This window comes from Paroedura picta, chromosome 1 (genome assembly GCF_049243985.1).
Source record: "Paroedura picta isolate Pp20150507F chromosome 1, Ppicta_v3.0, whole genome shotgun sequence".
NCBI lineage: Eukaryota > Metazoa > Chordata > Lepidosauria > Squamata > Gekkonidae > Paroedura > Paroedura picta.
This window is the reverse complement of record NC_135369.1, coordinates 179,948,260-179,968,483: the sequence shown is the minus strand read 5'-3', so window position 1 is coordinate 179,968,483 and position 20,224 is coordinate 179,948,260. Positions and strand designations below refer to the sequence as shown.

At 47.3% G+C, this 20,224-nt stretch overlaps 1 protein-coding gene across 1 annotated transcript in view; it reads right to left on the bottom strand.

Annotated features, from left to right (window-relative positions):
• The window catches only part of COL6A1 (collagen type VI alpha 1 chain), a 68,540-nt gene that overhangs the window by 35,848 nt on the left and 12,468 nt on the right, over positions 1-20,224 (bottom strand). The window contains exons 4-18 of the mRNA XM_077314004.1: positions 19,607-19,766; positions 17,879-17,989; positions 17,122-17,142; positions 15,616-15,636; positions 15,315-15,359; positions 13,884-13,937; positions 9,207-9,251; positions 9,081-9,107; positions 7,644-7,670; positions 6,679-6,723; positions 5,966-6,019; positions 4,986-5,048; positions 4,079-4,141; positions 2,208-2,261; positions 2,081-2,116 (exon numbers count right to left, since the gene is read on the bottom strand). Coding sequence (XP_077170119.1) covers positions 2,081-2,116; positions 2,208-2,261; positions 4,079-4,141; positions 4,986-5,048; positions 5,966-6,019; positions 6,679-6,723; positions 7,644-7,670; positions 9,081-9,107; positions 9,207-9,251; positions 13,884-13,937; positions 15,315-15,359; positions 15,616-15,636; positions 17,122-17,142; positions 17,879-17,989; positions 19,607-19,766 — 826 coding nt within the window. The remainder of the gene's footprint in view (positions 1-2,080; positions 2,117-2,207; positions 2,262-4,078; positions 4,142-4,985; positions 5,049-5,965; positions 6,020-6,678; positions 6,724-7,643; positions 7,671-9,080; positions 9,108-9,206; positions 9,252-13,883; positions 13,938-15,314; positions 15,360-15,615; positions 15,637-17,121; positions 17,143-17,878; positions 17,990-19,606; positions 19,767-20,224) is intronic.

The window sequence follows — 20,224 nt, the reverse complement described above, 5'->3', positions numbered from 1 at the left end:
CTATCGAGGGTCCTCAACCCTAATGAGAGAAAACTGGCCTCAACCAGGGACCCAGTTTGGAGGAACGCTCTGCCTAATGAGATCAGAGCCTATGCTCTGCTGGGCTTGCAAGACAGAGCTGTTCAGCCAGGCCCATGGCTGAAGCTGAGGACTGCAGTTAACATCAGCTTGTCTCCATGCCTGAACCCTCCCACTTGCCGTTCCTCATCCTCTAGAAACAGGACATGGAACAGGCACTATTTATTTTAAATTATTGTAATTGTAATGCTATTGTATAACTTTTATACTATTTATATCACTTGTATGTGTGCATTTTAAACCTGTAAGCTGCCCTGAGCCATAAGGAACAGCAGAATATAAATGAAATGAATAACTATATAATAAAATAATAAAAATAGTAACTTATTCGTTCCCAGTAAGCAGAGCACTGTTTCTTGGGTCTGTTTGAGGACATATAACCACTCTGCTAAGCTTCCACTGATCATACAACCATACGGTTACAAATTGTTTTCTAGGGTTTCTACCCTGTTACTAAGAGCCTCTTGTGGCGCAGAGTGGTAAGGCAGCTGTCTGAAAGCTTTGCCCATGAGGCTGGGGGTTCAATCCCAGCAGCCGGCTCAAGGTTGACTCAGCCTTCCATCCTTCCGAGGTCGGTAAAATGAGTACCCAGCTTCCTGGGGGGTAAACGGTAATGACTGGGGAAGGCACTGGCAAACCACCCCGTATTGAGTCTGCCATGAAAATGCTGGAGGGCGTCACCCCAAGGGTCAGACATGACTCGGGGCTTGCACAGGGGATACCTTTACCGTTACCCTGTTACTTCTCTTTTAGTGGACTAGAAGGATACCTTCTCAGTGGGCCAGTCTAGAGCAGGGGTGGCTAGACTGTGGCTCTTCACATGTCCATGAACTACAATGACCATGAGCTCCTGCTAGCCTGCTGGCAGGGGCTCATGGTTGTTGTAGTCCATGGACATCTGGAGAGCCACCGTTTGGGCACCCCTGCTCTAGAGGTTCTCAAGAGATCCTTCAGTGGTAGTAGATGGATACCAAAGTGCTTCTCAGAGAAACCCTTGGTCTAAAGGAGTCTGCCAGCAAGGAAAGACAACAGTTCCTTCTTCCTTCCATTGCAGGGTGGGGGAGAATGTCTTCTTCTAGGGGAGGATTGTGTCTGCAGCGGTTTCCTGGGGGCAAACTGTTCTGCACATGCACCATCTTCCACTCCTTGCATCTGCCATGTGGGTATTTAGGAAATAGCCAAGGACCACGCTCAGGAGTCACCCTGCCGGGAAGTCTCACATATGCCAAAAGGCAACCTTTGAAATGGAGAAGGAAAGCTTACTGGGAGCATCCTTATTCCCATTTGGTATTCTGCTCATTCACCTAGGAGAAGCCCTTCACTATAGCACTTTAGAAGAAGACAAAGAGCTGTTTTTTATACCCTGATTTTCACTCCCTGAAGGAATCCCAAAGCAGCCTACAAACACCTTTTCCTTCCTCTCCCCGCAACGGACAACAGGGAGGTGGGGCTGAGAGAGCTCTGAGAGAACTGCTCTGCAAGAACAGCTCTCAGAGAACTATAACTAACCGCAAGGTCACCCAGCTGGCTGCATGCGGAGGAGGAGTGGGGAAATCAAACCTGGTTCCCCAGGTTAGAGTTGCACTGCTCTTTAACCACTACACCAGTGGTCCCCAACCTTTCTTAGGCTGGGGACCGGCAGGGCATCGGGCCGCGCCTGCGCGGGCCACGCCCACACATTGGGCCGCGCATCGGGCCCTGATTCCCTCTCTCCGCCCTCCCGCAGTAAGAAGCTTCCCGGGCCGCAAGCTTGCAGCCTGGGAAGTTTTTTACTGCGGGGGGGGGCGGGGAGAGGGAGCCGCGGCCCGGCGCCATGGCCTTCGCGGCCCGGTGCCGGGCCGCGGCCCGCAGGTTGGGGACCACTGCACTACACCACCCTCGCAGTTCCCAATGGATAGGCCCACCCATGCTCTGCTCAGGTTCCCGAGGTTTGAGAAAGGTTTGTTCCTTTCTTGCTCAGTTCTCTGGCAGGCTGAACCCCCAAAGAACCCAGTGGCCTTACCCTCTCTCCAGTGGGGCCATCCGTGCCAGGATTTCCCTGTGAGCAAAAGAAAGACATGTTGTAAGTAACCTTCCCCCCCAGCATTCTGCTCTGGACAATCAGCCCTCATGAAGGTTTTGATGCTCACCTCATCTCCCAGCTCTCCTTTCTCTCCAGCGGGTCCAGGGGCTCCTGGCTGACCCTACACAAGAGAAAAGAAACAGTTTTTTCAAAAAAGGAATCAAAGAACCCAGGGGTGGGGGGAAGAGTTTGAGGACGCTCCTCGCCAGCTGTGAGCCACATGGCAGGCACAAGCCACAGAAAGGGATGCGTCCTCCCCGGAGCAAGATTTTCCGCTTTGCAATTCGCCACGCAGAATCTTAATTCGCCTTGCCTGACAAAGATGAAGACTGAAACCCAGGCCGTAGGAAGGGGGAAGGTGTGTGCGTATCTGTGAGAGAGGGGATGTTTCTCTAATTTTGTTTACACTCTTTAATGAGGTAGAGTCTTCTGCTTTCAAGGGTTTCCTCGGAGAAAGAAATGTCTTGGAATTCAAAGCCTGGGATCCGGCCAGCCATCTCGTTCCCGGCTTTGGGCCAGAACGTGAAAGAAAATGGATGAAGAGGCTAGTAAAGTCCTGATCCTACTCGGCAACAACAGCAGTGGGGTGCCAATCTGGCTTTGGTGAAGGGCTCCCCAGTCACGGAGCCTGAGATGTAGGAAATAAGATGGAGAGCACCAGTGCCCCTCAACGCCAGCTGCTGAATACTAGGCCAGGGGTAGTCAAACTGCGGCCCTCCAGATGTCCATAGACTACAATTCCCAGGAGCCCCCTGCCAGCATTCGCTGGCAGGGGGCTCCTGGGAATTGTAGTCCATGGACATCTGGAGGGCCGCAGTTTGACTACCCCTGTACTAGGCTGTGAGCCTAGGGCAGCTCCCTCCAGATTGGGAAATTCTTGGAGGGGATAGAACCTGGGAAAGGCAGGGTTTGGGGTTAGGGGCGGGATCTCAGCAAGGTCTAAGGCAGTGGTTCTCAACCTGGGGGTCGGGATCCCTTTGGGGGGTCAAATGACCTTTTCACAGGGTCGCAGCAGGGCAAGCAACCTTGCGGGGTAGATCGTCTGAGCATTCATCTGTCTGGAGCAGAGGAAAAGAGCGAGATCTGCATGGTGGGACAAGAGGCAGAACTGAACTGAGGCACCCCAATTTATATACAATCATGAAAAATGGATCTTCAAGCCATTGGTCAATTTCGGTTTAACTTCTGTGAAAGAACCCTTGCATAATTTTATGGTTGGGGGTCGCCACAACACGAGGAACTATATTAGGAAGGTTGAGAGCCACAGGTCTAAGGCCACAGAGTATGCCCTCCAAAGAAGCCATGTTCATCAAGGGAACTGGAGGTCAGCTATAATTCTGAGAGATCTCCAAGCGCCGCCTGTGGACACAGCAAGGGAAGGGGGGTATTTCTCTCTGCATTGTGGGAAGTGTCATTTATGCTGCTATCTCTCCCCATGGGTACGTAAGTGGTGTCAGTGTGTTATTGGAGGATGCTGGGGATCCTCTATAATTTCAGCAAAATTCTATAGTTAAACCACAGTGATGTACTGCTGCCACTTCTGGACACATGGGAAGTGATGTCAATGCACCGAAAGCGATGTTATTACATCTCAGGTGAAGGCTCCCATCACCACTAAGTCCCTCTGCTGGCTGCCTTGCATGGCAACCCTACTCACATGCACAGTGGCATCTCTTTCAGTGACAACCTGGAAGTTACAGTTACGTAACTCTGGGAATTACTTGAAATTCTATGGTTTCTCCATAGAGTTTCCAGTGATTCCTAGAACTACCGCATGTCACTTCTGGGTTTTCACTGAAAACGACATAATGACAATATTTATTTATATTTGAATGTGTCGTAGCCCCTCCATGGCCCTGCCCTCAAACCTCCTCCCAGTATCCAGATGTAGCCATCCTAGCCAGCATGATGACTGAGACCACTTCTGAGCAGCCTTACCTTTTCTCCGGGGGGCCCAGTATTTCCAGGCCTGCCTGCTTTTCCATCAACCCCAGGATCTCCCTTTGGGGCACAAAAACAAAACAGATATTAAAAAGAAGACACGGACCCATTATTGTGAATTCAGCAATCTTGTTTTTTAATTATAATCATTTGACCATTTGCGCATTGGAGGCTTTGTGCTGGGCTGCAGGATGTTGTTTGTGGCGGGGCAGGTTGCCCCACCTTTTCCTGCTCCTTCATGGGGGAGGATTTGGCATGGTGTACCTTGTCCACTCCAGATTTGTGCTCCCACATAGGAGCCAGGGCAGCAAAATTCCCAGTGTGGAAATGGCCTATGTAGACTTTTGGCTTGCCCTGCAGAGTCTTCAACCCTGACAGACCCATCCTGGCATGAATTAGGACAAGGGTCCATCTATCTCCCATGGTTATTTATTTATCGTACAGCAGAATGACACACAGGAAGCATATAATAATATACAATATGCAACCAAATGGATACAGTGGTCATGCAGAAGGATTGGGTAATACCCTGAAATACTATAATCTAAGTTCTCCTCCCAACTTCCCTTTCGGACTTATGCCTGTCAACAAAGCCCACCAGGAATACCGAAGGCCTCAGTCCCTCCTACAGGCTGTTCAACGCAATGATCTCCGTCACACTCCTCTTGGAAACAGTGACAGAGTTTTTGTGCAGAAGAGCAGCAAGGGTGATGACACTGTCCTCAGTTGTCCTCAGGGACAGGAAGAGGGCTGAGGGAACCCTACCAAGCCTCCTTCCGGGGCATTGCACTGCAAGAACCATGTTCAACTTGCTTCCACGTGTCAGGAGGAAACTGACTGCTGGCCAGAACATAACCTATTTGTGTCCCAGGCCAGAAAAGAAAAATAGCAATTTCTAACTCACCGGTCCTCCTTTCGGCCCATAAGGACCAGGGTCGCCTTTTGCTCCAGGAGGTCCTCGTAGGCCCTTGGGGAAAAAAATAACAGGTGATAATCAGTATTTGCAGAAAATGAAGATGTATTAAGTAGTTTTGTGTAGTGCAGCTTCTCAGCAATTTGGTCAGAGGTGCCTTGACTTTCCACTTGGTCTACTGGAACTTACCTATCCTCCTGGAACTTACCTATCCTACACTGTCCACCAGTCCTTCAACGGCACCAGTCCTCCACCCGCAAGGCCCTGATACCCATTCTGTGGGTTGGATCCAACCAACTTCTAAGTTCAGCCTCCTTCATTTCCATTCCCTATGACCACCATCATCCCACACAGCTCTTGCCCATGTAGGTCCCATGATCCTCCACCACAGCCTCTTAGGAGAGTCCCCTCTTCCCCAATGGTTGGATCCTGGCCTGGTGGAATGCTCTACCAAAGGAGAAAAGGGCCCTGCAGGACCTTAGAATCACAGAATCATAGAGTTGGAAGGGACCCACAGGGTCATCTAGTCCAACCCCCTGCACTATGCAGAACACTCACAACCGTAATCCGTTCCACAAGGCCTGTAAGACGGAGCTCTTCCACCAGGCCTACAGTTGAGGCCATCAGATATAAAATCAAGAAGAGCGGACCTCACTGCCAAAAATAGAAGGAAGAAAACTCCTCCCCTCCCCCCCAGGAAAGAGCTGGAATTCCCCAAGTTTTATCGAAATGTGTCTGCATGTAAATTACAGATGTTTTTAATACTGAATAATATTTATAATGGTTTTTAGAACAGATTGTTTTCAAATATTGTAACCTGCCCTGAGATATTAGGAAGGGCAGGAAATCATCCTCATAATCATCATTCTTATCTATAAGTCTTATCTATAAATTTGCTTTCACAACTGTGTGTTGATATTCAGTGCTGACAGCTGCGGGGGCGAAAAATGTAATCTGTTAATGCTACATACATCAAATCCCGGGGATCCTTTGCATCCTGGCAACCCATGAAATCCAGCTTCGCCCTGTAAGGAAAGAAGAGCTGCCTGAGTTAATTGCCTTTACAAATCAAGACTGTCCTTACAAATCAAGTCAGACATATTCTCAGAGACTGCAGTGAGCTGCAATACAGGCAAAATAATAACAGGAGAAAACACCACAATGGAAGGAACTGCCTCAGAATGTTGCTCCACTAGACTGTTATGCCTGAAATTTAGGGTTAAGCCCTTCCTGACTGGACTTATAAGAACATAAGAAGAATTCTGCTGGTTCAGACCAGTGGTCCATGCAGTCCGGCATCCTGTCTTGCACAGGGGCCAACCAGTTCCCTTGGGGGGGGGGCAACAAAAGGGCAGAGAGGCTGAGGCCTTCCCCTGATGTTGCCTTCTGGCTCTGGAATCCATATTGCTTCTGAATGGGCAGATTCCCTTTAATCATTCTTTCAGGTCCCTACAGTGTGTGGAATTCTTTCCAGGCGGAGTAACAGCCCTTTCTTTCACAGAGTTTTGTTTCTGGCTTGTTTATTGGATGCATTTTCAGTTTCAATTCAAGCCTCCCCCCGCCCCCCCCCCCCCCAAAATCTTGGTAACTTAAGAGTAGTTAACAGCACTAGTCTATAACAGAGGGAACCTATAACAGAGGGAACAAGAGATGGTGTGCTTTGCCCCCAAAAGCTGATGCCTACCTTCTTGCCATCAATGCCGTCGATGCCACGCTTGCCCTTCTCTCCCTAAAAGCAGAAAAAAAAATTATTTATTTTTGAATTTATATCATGCCCCGAGCAACTAGCGTAGCTTGGGGAGACTCACAGATAAAACAATAAAAACCCATAAAGACAATACAGCATTAAAACATTCCCCATCCCCACAATTAAAACTAGCATCAAAAGACTGTTTTCTTTACCAAACTCCTGTGAGAGGTGGCAGGTACAGGTGGAAATCATGGCAGGCAGTAAAATAATCATATGCCAACCAATTTTACCGAGATATCTTTCTACCATTATTCAAGGAAATTGGACTAGGGATCAGCAGAAGGATATTTATCCATCAACCCATCTTTACCGAGATGATCTTTCTACCATTATGAAAGTAAACTAGACTAGTGGTCAACAGAAGGATATCCATCCATCCATCCATCCACCCACCCCTCCATCCACCCATCCACCCACCCACCCATCCATCCATCCATCCATCCATCCTTGCCGAGATGATCTTCTTCCATTATTCAGGGAAACTGGACTAGGAATTGGCAGAAGGATATCCATCTGTCCATGTTTACCAAGATTATAATTCTACCATTATTAAAGGAAACTGGACTAGTGCTCAGGAAAAGGATATCTATCTATACATCCATCTATCTTTACTGAGATGATCCTTGTACCATTATTCAAGGAAATTGGACTAGTGATTGGCAGAAGGATACCCATCCATCCATCCAGGTGTAGTGGTTAGAATGTCAGACTAGATCTTGTGCTACAGAAGCTCACTGGGTGACCTTGGACCAATCACACTCTCATAAGGTGGTTGTGAGGATAAAATGGAGGACAGAATCCAATAAGCCTATTTGGGTCTCCATAGGGGAGAAGGGCAGGGTGCAAATGAAGGAGGACAAATAAATAAGTACTATAAATAAAAAAACAGACACACATACCTTGGAGCCTTTTGCACCTCTGGAGCCCTGTGTGTGAGAAAAGAGCATTTAGAAAGGGACCATTTATGGAACCCACTGTGAATGGGACTTCATAGTCCACGTAGCTGAAATGGAGGAAAAGTTGGCTCCTTTGCTCTTGTCTTAAATAACGGGAAAAGCAAGTAGGCAGGAAACAGAAGCTTGTGACCTTTCCAATTCCATGCACAGTTGTTGCCCAATGTGCAGCTCGCTTGCTCAGCTCCGCCAAAATGGGAAAAAATAAAGTTCTTGCATGATTTTAAGCAGAGCCCCTCTTATCTTAACTGCCTGCAATCTGATTGTAATTGTAAAGCCCCAATATAGACTATGATTTAATGGGAGCTCAGTGGCAGCCATGGAGTGTAGTGCTGGCTGTAGATCCCAACTTTCCACGAATTCCAGCTTTCCTTTTTCCTCCTGTTAAAAAGGCAACTTTCTAGCTCTTATGGAACGTACTCCTGTGAGGAACGGCTGGTGTGATCTCAGAAACCAGAACTGTCTTTCACGCAATCAGAGGGGGGCAGCCAAAAAAGTGGACAAAACTGGCCACCCCTCTGGACAGCATTCTGTTGTTATCTTCACTGAGTTTGGCTTGCCATTCAAACTTTTCAAAAATTCAATACCTACATCTGCTCAACGGGGCATCGGTTGTTTACTGAGATGATCGTTCTACCGTTGTTCAAAGAATTTGACTAGTGATTAGCATGATACATTTGCTGGATCAGCTGTGAAAGAACATCTGCTTCATGGGAAAACAAAATATGCCACACCCCTCCCCAACCTGACTCCCCAAGGCTGCAGGAAAAGGTACTGTGGCCCAAAAAACCCTTCCACAGAACTGCCTCATAGGCCGTATGTGGAAGAAAGAGATTCAAGTGCAGAGTACAAGGCGGCCTTTTCAACCTTTGACTGTGGAGGAGCACCTGAGATCGATTTTAAAGCTTCAAGGACTCCTGGAAGTGATGTCAGCGGGCCACTCCTCCTTGTCACACACCCTGGAAGTGACATCACCAGAAGTGACATCACCACCCATACCCTTCACTCTGTTTTCACTCCTCCTCACACCTTTGTGACTACTACGGTGGCTCCGCCTCATGTCGGCTTGAAAGAATGGCAGGAGCTGAGAAGACAGCCCAGACCCCCCACCCCATGACACAACCAACTCTCCCCTCTTTGATTTTTACACCCATGGCCCACCCACCGAGCCTTCTGGGCAGAAGCAGCCAGTTCTGTAGCTTGTGACCAAATCCATTAAGGTAGGAGGGGAAAGGCTGCAGATCCCCTCTGGAGCTCCTAGGGACCCCCAGATCCCTGGTGGGGAATCGTTACCTGGAAATCAATCCTATTAGAAGTACAAGGACTTCCTTCTAAGTAAAGATACATAGGATCGCACTATGCGTCAATCTGCAGCATACTTGCCTTGTCACCTCGGCCACCTTTTTCTCCCTAAAAAAGGACAAGAAAGAAAATTAATATGTGAAAAGATAGGAGACAAAGTTTTATTCCAAGATGTAAGAACTGAGTTAGGAAAGAAGTCCTGCTCACCTTCATGCCTTGGTAGCCAACAGGTCCTGGGTCACCTTGCTTCCCCTAGAGTAAAACAACAAGAACAACAGTCACAAATAATGCTGAATGTAGGGGCTGTCAACACCATCATGAGGAAACCTTGGAAATTTGGGGGTGGTAGCTTTAGAGCGTGGGTTTTGGGGAGGGAGCTCAGGACAGATGTGAAACAGAGAGTCCACCCTCTGAAGCAGCCACCTTACTCTCCTCACCTTTCTGAGGGAGCGACCAATGGGAGCTGACGGAATGTTGGGGAGTTGACAGTTGGAAAACGGCAGTTACGGGAGCGGTTGAGCAGCCATTTTCTCCCGGGGAACTGATCTCTATAGTCTAGAAATCAGAGGGGATTCTGGGGGAATGCCAGGCCCAAAAGGCAGTTCTCCATAAGCTCTTCTCATGTGGACTGTCCTTGAGATCTGCAGTCAGAAATGGACTACTGCCACATGGTCTTGTTTACGAGGGACTTGAAAAACGACACATAGAAACATCCTTGCACTGGATAGATTCTCCTTGTCCATGTAGAAGAAGAACAGTTGGTTCTTATATGCCGCTTTTCTCTACCCGAATGAGGCTCAAAGCGGCTTACAGTCGCCTTCCCATTCCTGTACTGGACAGATCCTCTCTTTCACTATCAAGCACAGCCTGGTTATAAAATGCAGCAACTATGCATATGACTTCTGATTGTGGCTGATGACACCTTTAAGGTGGGTTGAGTGAATTACAGCACCTTACAGGCAGGTGCATTTGTATTTCTCCACGACAACATTTGAAGAAGTGTTGCTACTCCTCTGATCTAAACCTACAAAAAATGTATTTGGGACTGTAGAGACATACCCATATTCTTAAACTGTGGTAGAACGGATTGGCTCACAGCCTCTGCACAGGAAAGGGGTGTTCAATTTGCTTCCGCCATTCCTACATCTTCACAGCAGGGATGCCAGGTACCCCCTGGCAACCAGCAGGAGATCGGAGGGGGGGGGGGTTGTCTCACTGGCAATGTGCTAATGTGCACACCAAAAGCAACATTAGCCCCTGGCCAATGATGCTCTGAGCAAAATTCTATGGTTTAACCATAGAGTTTAATACAAAAACTAGAGCGTCTCTGGCAGTCTCCAGTGAAATGCTGACCACTTCTGGGCACAATGAGGGGGATGAGGAGTCCTCTGCCTCCACTGGGGGTCTGAGAACCTGACTTCATAGTAAGAATCCCAACGTATGATGGAGTCTTTCCGGGATAGGAACACTGCACTGAGCCCCTGGTCTTCTGGATGATCATTTCCCCAGCAACTGTCCACACGAAGACCTGAATTCAAAGTTCAGGAACAGCATGGTCTAGATCAGCCATTTTTGATGGGGGCCCACTGTGAAGCCCTGGCACATTTGAGGGGGAGGGGGGAGTCACAGACTGAAAAATGTGAGAAGGGGAATCTAAAGGGTTTATTGCAGGGGTAGTCAAACTGCGGCCCTCCAGATGTCCATGGACTACAATTCCCAGGAGCCCTTGCCAGCATTCGCTGGCGAATGCTGGCAAGGGCTCCTGGGAATTGTAGTCCATGGACATCTGGAGGGCCGCAGTTTGACTACCCCTGGTTTATTGGGAGGGGGTCCCCTGGTAACTGCCCTTTTTGTCACATATGACATCGTTTTGCTGCAAAATCCGTCCTTTTTCAAGGGAAAGAAAAATAAATTGTGTCAACCGTTCCTTTGTGTGTGCTTGAATGCATTCAAGGGGGAAAGAATGAATGCTCACGTTTCGCTTGGTTGAATGTTCTAAATGTTCTGAATTTTTATTTCATATAGCCTTCTAAAAAGTTTTTCCAGTATGTTAAAAAGTTTTTCCAGTATGTTGGAATGTTCAAGTTTTCTTAGTGTTCAAGAATAAAATGGTTTTCTGTCTACATGTTTGTGTTATGCTGTATCCGTGTTTGATGGGGGGGGGGGGGGGCGTGGAACTCCTGAAAGGAGCTCCTGAAAGGGCGGTGGCCCAAACAAGGCCTAGAATGGCTGAGCTACAGAATTTGGCCAGAAACTGAAACCAAAGGAAATGTCCACTGTGAATGAAGGGCTGTAGTCCAGGCTTCCAAACTCGACACAAACAAGGTGTGTAATGGGCTATTTACGGACGGGGGAGAAGCTCACCATCTCCCCAAATAAAACAGCTTAGTTCTTGAAAAGAAGGAGGGAAAATGACATTGACTCCACCCTTCAGCAAATTTGGTCTCGGACACACCCAAGGAGAGCTGACCGGTGTGCACTTTGGAAAAAGGAGATTCCAAAAAGCAGCCAACGAAAGGAATTGGAGGGAACGGTGAATCAGAGGGATCCCGTGTGGTCAAAAACAGCTTTGAAAAAAAAAACACAACCCTTTTGAATGACGACGTTTTGGAACAAGGGAAAGCTTTTACAGAAAGATGCTGAGGAGAACCCCTCCCATCTAAGCAAGGGTTAAGATTTGTTCCTTGCAACCAACACCCTCCACCAGCCAAAGAAAAGAACTGGTGCCATGCTAGGCCACGGGAAGGAGAAAACTGGAATTTTTAGCCAGAGAAATATTTATTCACGCATCCTGTAGGCTGCAGCCAACGGCTTTTGGACATGCAATTAAGTGTCTTTTTTCTCAGGGGCTGAAAAGCGACTGTACGGCTTCCCAGGAAAATTGTTCAAGAGCTTAAAATTAAACTAAGGAAGGCTTAAGGAGAAAAGCTCTTTTGAAAACACTGAGTCACCTCTACGGACATTCACCGTTCAAACACACCATTTGCAGGATTCCCCCCACAGCCAATCCTGGGCCCTGCTGTCCACATCATGGATTTCTGCTTTGATTTTCCTCTGCAAAACTCTTCTTAAGAATGTCTTTGCAAACCCAGAACATTTCAAGGGTTTTTTGTCGTCCCTGAAAGATAGCAATGATTTCTCCCCCGTCTCAGTGGCTTGCCATAGTGTGTGTGCGTGTATAAGGTAGGGACAGGGGAGGAGCCCCTGAAATAAATTTTCAGGCTTCAAAAACCCCTGGATGTGATGTCAGCTGGCCACGCCTCCCTGCTACGCCCCCCGGAAGTGGCATAACCATTCGCATCCTTGGCCCTTTTTTCACTCTATTCCCCACCTTTATGACTACTATGGTGGCTTTGCTTCATGTAGGCTGTAAAGAAGGGGAGGAACTGAGAAGACAGTCTGGACCCCCCATACCATGCCACAGTTGACTCTGTTCCCCCAACACCCATGGCCTACCCACCAAGCCCTTCAACTGGAGACGTCCAGTTCTCTGGCATGTGGCCAAGCCCATTTAGGCAGGAGAGGAAAGGCTGTGGATCCCCTCTCTGTCAGAAACTCCCATGTATTTCTATCATGATTAAATAGCTTGCCATGCCTAGACCTAGCTGATACCCAAGGATGTATTTTGTAGTTCTCTGAGCACTCACCTCCCTTTTCCCTCCCTCATCCATTTGGTCTCCCTCCTTGTCATTTTCTCACCCATAGTTGTTATCAGGATATTGTGACTTCCTTGACATGGTACCTGTTTTATGTTCCCAGGAAGGGGGGCACCTCCCCTGAACCCTGTATGTGCTTCCCTGTGATCCGGACCTTAGTTCTGATTATGCTTTAGGTGCCGTAACTCGCTTTGCTCTAATAAAGGGACTTTTCTAAGAAGGTTTGCTTTTCCTGGAGTGAGCAAAGTATCTCACACTCTCCCTGGTTGGGAATCCCTTGTCTCGGATTTTTAAGGCAAGGGACATTGAGAGGCAGTTTGCCATGGCCTGCCCTCTGCACAGCAAACCCGGTTTTTGCGGCAGCCATTTTGTGGCTGTGTCCACGATGCCTGGCCAGAATTCCCAAAATGCCTGCAGCCTGAAAAGGCTGGGGACCCCTGATATAATGAATTTGGTGACGGGGACAGGGACCTGTTCACATTCATGTAGTTACATGTACTAGTTAAGCAATGGACAAACAACATGTGCTTTGTTAAGCACCAGAGCCAATGTAGTGTAGTAGTTCAAGAGCAGCAGACTCTAATCTGGGGAACCAGGTTTGATTCCCCACTCCTTCACATTCTGCCAGCTGGGGGACCTTGGCCCAGTCACATAGAGCTGTTCTGGTGGAGCAGTTCTCTTAGAGCTCTCTTAGCCCCACCTACCTCACAGGGTGACTATTGCAAGGAGAGGATGGGGAAGGTGTTTGTAAGTCACTTTGGGTAATGAAAAGCAGGGTATAAAAAGCCCAGCTCTTCTCTTTCTTCTGGGAAAACTGATACTATGGAACACACTTGACTGGAAATGCCCCTTTTCCTCAAGTGGGGGAGATTTATGGATTATTCCACTCCTAGGTGGAATGGTATATGCATCAGCAGGAGAATAGTTAGGGAGACTTTTGCCTGGGGTGGATTCAGAGGTAACTTTGGCTGTTGAGATTTGTTTTTTCGTAGCTTATAGCAAGAAAAAATAATTTTAGATGATTTTTCGGGTCTGGTTTATGTGGATTCTAATGTAGCATTACTCAAAGCCTTTAGGTTAAATCAGTATACTCAAAAGCATCTAGCAGATAGTAATAATAATTAATCCATTCACTAATAGCAATAAAAATTAAATCCATTCCCCCAAATACGGGATTCTGTTGCCCAACTCTCCCCACGTTCAGAGTCAAACACATCCTCCTACTTACAGGCTCTCCGGCATCTCCTTTTTCACCTGGTAGGCCGGGCTTCCCTCTTTCTCCCTGGAAAGAAAACACCAGGGAAGATCATGATATCATTTCATTCTATGCTGAGTTCTACAGAATTCAGTGATGCTAACGGGCTCAGAACCATGCTACTCTTGGGTGGTGCGGCCCAAGATTTCCTCCCCCTTGTAAACCACACAGGTTTCTTTCCTAGCATCTTTGCTGCCTGCAACCTTTGATTCTGAATAAGGCATTCGGGAATTAGGGCAGCAAAACACAGCAGCAAACCCATTCATTTGACAAGAACTGGATTCAGTGTCAGAAGACAAATGTACTAAAAAATAGTTGAACGATGCAGCTTGACGGAAACAGTACTCAATTTCTCCCTACCTTGTTTAAATCCTCATAATCCTGGTTTGTTACTTGGTGCTTGTTAGGAGTTCACCTCCCCTCCATGAAAATCCCCTTCTAAAAGCAACACAAGGCTTTGCTGCCCTCTCACATTCCAGGAGGAGACATGGCTCAGTGGCAGAGCATCTGCTTGACACCCAGAGGTTCCAGGTTCAATCCCCGGCACCTCCAGTTAAAAGGGACCAGGACATGAGGTGATGCAAAAGACCTCCACCTAAGTCTCTCTCTCGAGCCACTGCCAATCTGAGTGGACAGGATTGACTTGGATAGACCAAGGGTCTCATTAAGTACCTGGCAGCTCTGGGTGTTCAGTTCGTTACAGGTGCTGAACTGAACAGTGTTATGTTTCCTCCTTTAGTTGCACCTGAAAACCAAAGTGACAGCTTGCTTTTGAGAGACCCCCAGCTAACCCTGGGGTAGGGGGTGGGCTCCTGATAGGACCTGTTTTCAGAAGGCAGTTTTAAGCAGTCACCTGGACTCTCAGAGGAAGGCACGTGCCTTCACAAACTCAAAGTACCTTTCTGTTTGAGGTCTATGAAAAACATTTCAACATAATGTCGGTATCAAATCTAGCGAGCTAGTGATCCCTGGCCCCAAGGAAGTACATATGGATTCAAACAGGGCCAGGCCGTTCTCTGTCCTGGCCCCTGCTTGGTGGAATGAGCTCCTGGAGGAGATCCGGAGGAGCTGGCACGGTTCCGCAGGGCCTGTAAAATGGAGCTCTTCCACCAAGCTTTTGGCGGGGCCAGTGAACTGGTAACATTTACTGGGAACCCACCAAAATGCCCCAGCTGAAAGACCCATAGGAGATCAACCGGGCAGACTAGAAGCCTACCAGGATCAAAATGTTTTAATAACAGTTTTGTTAAATTTTAATGTGTTTTATTTTTACTATATGTACATGTTTATTCACATCGTTCACTGCCCTGAGCTGCTTGAAGGACGATGGTATACAAATTTAATACATCATCATCATCATCATAACCCCAGCCCCAGAAATGGCACGTTGGATGAGAAACACACCTCATATCCTGCATCTCCAACAATTCCTGGGGGACCTCGGGCGGGCTAGAATATAACAACAGAAGGAGATAAATTAATATTGAGGACTGTGAGGCCAACTGGCTCCAATTAATACAGAATGGATGATCTACAGGGGTGCCCAGACTGTGGCTCTCCAAGTGTTGATGGACTACAATTCCCATGAGCCCCCTGCCGGCACATGCCGGCAGGGGCTCATGGGAATTGTAGTCCGTGGACATCTGAGGAGTCACAGTCAGGTGACTTCGGGTACATTATAAAGGAGAAAGTTAAATGGGCTTACCTGGCATTCATAGGAACAGCACTGCCAAAAAAGAACAAACGAAAACATAGCATTAGAGAAAGGAGAGTGTAGGTTTCACGGCACTAAAATGGAAAGCTACCCAGAATTGCTTCCGGCAGGTGAATGGGGGTCAAGAGACTTGCCACACTTCCTGCAGCTACAGATGGCAAATCAGGCTAGTGGTTTCTTCAGCTAACTGAATGTGACTGTGAGCAACTAAAAACTAAAGCACAAGACCCAGCAACCTTGCATTGCCAGGAGAAGTCGCCCAAAGATGGACTTCCTTTGAATGTCATTTCCAGCAGCATGAAATAATAGTAATCTTATTCATGCTATTTCCCACTATACAAGTGCGCAAAAACGGTCAAGGTGTATAATTGTCTGGAATCCCCTATGTACAGTGCGATCGCTTCTACCATATTTCCTCTGAGAAACTCTCCAAGCTGATTTTCTGCCAATAAAGGTTCTTGAATCTCTCTCTCTCCCTGAACTCTCCCACCTGTGTCTCCTCTGGCAGATGCCAGACAACCTTGGCATGCTGCTACAATCCCTTCTGCCAGGTAGTTGGGGGCTTCAGGGATGAACTACATGGTGAACCCTGTGAATCTTTCCACCTAGTGGTCTGAGCAGAGCTCCCCAACACATTGCCCATGGCAACCACGACACCTGCAAATTTATCAGAAAGTGGGTGGGGCTATTGTAAGGCGGGGCTTGTTACTGGCCACCCTCATTCCAATGAAAGGGCTTTTCCACTGGAAGATCAGGAGGACTGGGAAGCACTTGGGTTTTCCTTAGTCAGTGTGTAGTTCCGTTTCTCTTCCGGGTTTCCTTCCTCCCAGGAGGCTTGAGGAGGGAGGAATTCCATTCAAGTCCACCTCCTCTGGCAGCCATTTTAGATCAGGCTCTAATTCTAGTGCAACCATTTTAGGCTAGTGCTCGCTGTTCCCTCTCATAATTCCTAATTCCAGCTCATAAAGGATGGTATCTTTGTGTTGCAGGCATGGGACGGCTGGCCATTTGTACGATCATCACTTCCCCCCCATTACTTAAAAATGAGGGTCATAGAGAGCAGGGCAACAACTTGCCATAGGACTGGAGGTGAGAAATGATAGTCACTCCAAATGACGGCTGATTGTTTTCCAGTCCACTGTGTCCACATTGGGGATACCACAGAATTTGACATCAACAGATACAAAGATCATTTGCCTCTGTAGAAGCGGGTGACTTTACGCAGGAGTGGCCAAACTGCAGTTCTCCCCGATGTCCTTGGAGCCCAGGGGGTCATGGGAATTGTAGCCCATGGACATTGGGAGAGTCGCAGTTTGGTCACTTCTTGCTTTTTGGTTCAGTCAGATCTTTGGGGCCACTGACATACAGACTAATCCTCCTACCCACCTCCTTAAAAGAAAGAATCCTACACTTCTGATTAGATTTGCCTTACAGAAGTGCTTGTAAACTTTGGGGAAGCAGCCGCAGCCATTACAGAGGGGGGGGGGGGTGACTTACCGAATGCTCCACGTTTTCCGTCTGAAATAAACAACAAAGAAAGCAAATGATTTTGTATCACTCAGTTGTCCTCTTCCTGTGTGATATATGACGAAATCCTGTTCTGAATTGTGATGCAGTAATACTTTTGGGTGACAAATTTAAATGAAAATGTGCTACGGTGGAAATGCAGAGGCAACAAAATATATAACAGAATTAGTTTTAAGCACAGAATCCTAGAGTTGGAAAAGGACATGCAGGCCATCTAGTCCAATCCCCTGCTCAATGCAGGAATAGAGTGGTAAGTCTAGTACAAACATTTTGTAAAGGACTAATTATTGTTAAGATTTAAATGAGGAGGCAACAGGGAGAATTAAGTAATGATTGAGAAGGAGTTGGAGAAACTTTTCTTGTTCATAACCGCTCCTTTCTCATTACATCATATACTGCACGACAATTTAAAAATCGAAACGCATCATCTTTTCCTGCTACTTTTCCTGCTACCTTCGGCCCATTCTGCACACACTGGATAAAGCACTTTCAGTGTGCTTTTGCAGCTGGATTTTCCAGTGCAGAACAGGATAATCTATTTCTGAAGTGCATTGAAAGTGCACTACCCAACGTGTGTGGAATGGGCCTTCCTTGGCTTTTCTTTTGACTCTCTCTTTTTCTTTCGGAGATTAAATGATAGAGAAAAATCAACAGAAAGAGGCAGAAAGCGAGAAGACGGCCTCCGAAAGACATCAGGCAGACAAGAAGCAGAGGGGGCAAGACTCACAATCATATCCGTGATGGTATCGATGGTTTTCTCCAATTGTGACTGAGGTGCCGTCGCCGTGAAGTTGCGGCGATAGGTGTGATCCGTGGCGATGACGCTCAGTCGGGTTTCCTGGGAGGAAACAAGACAACCGGAGATGAAGCTTCATGAGTTTCCGATGCCGACGGCTCCGTCCAGTTGAGGCCTTTAACCATGTGGCCCATTTTTTTCATGCATAAACATCTATGAAAGAAATACGGACTGACCGTCCCTCAGAGGAGCCTACGCTACAGCACACAAAATCTGCGCCAGAGTGGCGAAGCTGGCCTCAACCAGAGGCAGGGCTTTCTCTGCCGTGGAACCAGGCTGGTGGAACGCTCTCCCGAGTGAGATCAGGGCCCTGCGGAATTTGAAGCAAGTTCCGCAGGGCCTGCAAGTCAGAGTGGTTCCACCAGGCCTATGATTGAGGCCCAAATAATATCAATAGAACTGGCCTCCCTCCGCACATATGGACACATACGCATGGATATAGAAAAAACATCTAAGCCATCACAGAGATACAGAGCTATAGCTATAGCCCCACACAGACACACACACACATTTGAGAAAGGGCATTTGAATAATAGTACTTTTAACAAGCTGGTATTATTTATTCTAAATGTCTAACTCGGGCTTTTTCAACCAGGGTTTGGCGAAACCCTGGGGTTTCCTGATGGCTCTGGCAGGGTTTCCTGATGGCTCTGGAAGGGTTTCCTGAATGGGTGGGAGTTAATTAATTATTCATATATATATTTAAAATTTGTTAAACATTTATCGGGTGATATGACCATACATGGCCGTAGGGGTGATATGACCATACATGGGTGATATGACCATACATGGCCATCATTGGCCATAGGGGGGGTCAATATGAACATACATGGTCATATCGACCCCCCCTATGGCCAATGATGGGCCTAGAGAGGGTATGAAGGGGAGGGGCCCCGAGTGGGCATGTACACAGCTATGTTCCCCAAAAATATTCTGAACGATCACATCACTTCTGGGGTTTCTCGAAACCTGAAGAATATTTCGGGGGTTTCTCAACGATAAAATTTTTGAGTAAGGCTGGTCTAATTGCATTGGAATATTATGTTTCAACAGAATGTGTTGTGATGTTGTAAATCACCAGGGCTCTTGGGGAAGGAAGGGGCAGAATAGAAATTCATTAATTAAATTATATTTCCCTGCAAGGGGAAATAATGATTTCCAAGTTTCAACAGCAAGCACATATACATATTTTATTTATTTATTTATTTATTTATTTATTTATTTTGGGGGGGGGGGCAGGGAGAGCCTCTCCATCACTATATAAGTAACTTCCCCTGAAGACTTTTTTTCAAGTTTGAGACCTAAAACCTAAACAGGCATTTTGTGGCAGGGTGTTTGGCTCTTTCCCTTTTTTATTTTATTTATAGTGGTCCATGACCAATCAATAAAGTGAAGTTTTGTTGCATGCATTACACTGAATGTTTTAAATTTGTCTTGTTACCTGCCTGAAACCTACAAGGGAAGGGCAGGCTATAAAAATAAAATATGTAGCACTTTTCTTTCACAGCGGTGGTTCATTTATTCTTCCTCAGAGTTCAGGGCACATTAAGAATCTGAAGATCCAACAGAGTCACTAAGCAGAATCCTGCTTCTACTCTGATTCTCTCTGCTTTTGGCTGACAGCTGGTCTAACAACCCCCACGTGTTTGGACTTTGTACCAGATGATCCGGAGAGATGGCAATGGAGAACACTTTAATGCCCAGATGCTTGGCTTCGTTGACAGCATCTTCCAGTCCTCCGCAGGGCTCTTTATAGCCGTCCAAGGGATGGCCGTCCGTCACCACAACCAGATACTTATTTTCCTTCTGGTGGGAGCCCCTGGAAAACATTCAAACCAGTTTAGCCAGCAACAACTCACACGGTTTGTTAAGTGCGCCATGCCCATGTACCACAAGCCTAACCACCTGAAGTAGTATGGATCCCACACTCGCTGAACATTTCCCAGAGTTGCTCTGGCTGGCGCATTCATGATGCTGCCAAAGCTAGTTCTTTTGCAATCTGACAGCTGTGCTACCTGGGAATGCACGTTTGTACCCAGGAAGGCAGGAGCAACAGAGCAACAACATGGCACAGGCACTATCCTAAAGACCACCTCCTCACAAAAACACACACACCCACTCGCTCCAGTCATCTCTGGAGGATCTGCTTCGTCTGAGACAAGATGGGTAGTGATCCAAGGCAGAGCCTTCTCGGTGGTGGCACCAAAACTCTGGAACTCTATCTCCAGTGAGAACCCTCTGTTGCCCCCTACTGGTGCCTTCTGCCAACGGATGAAG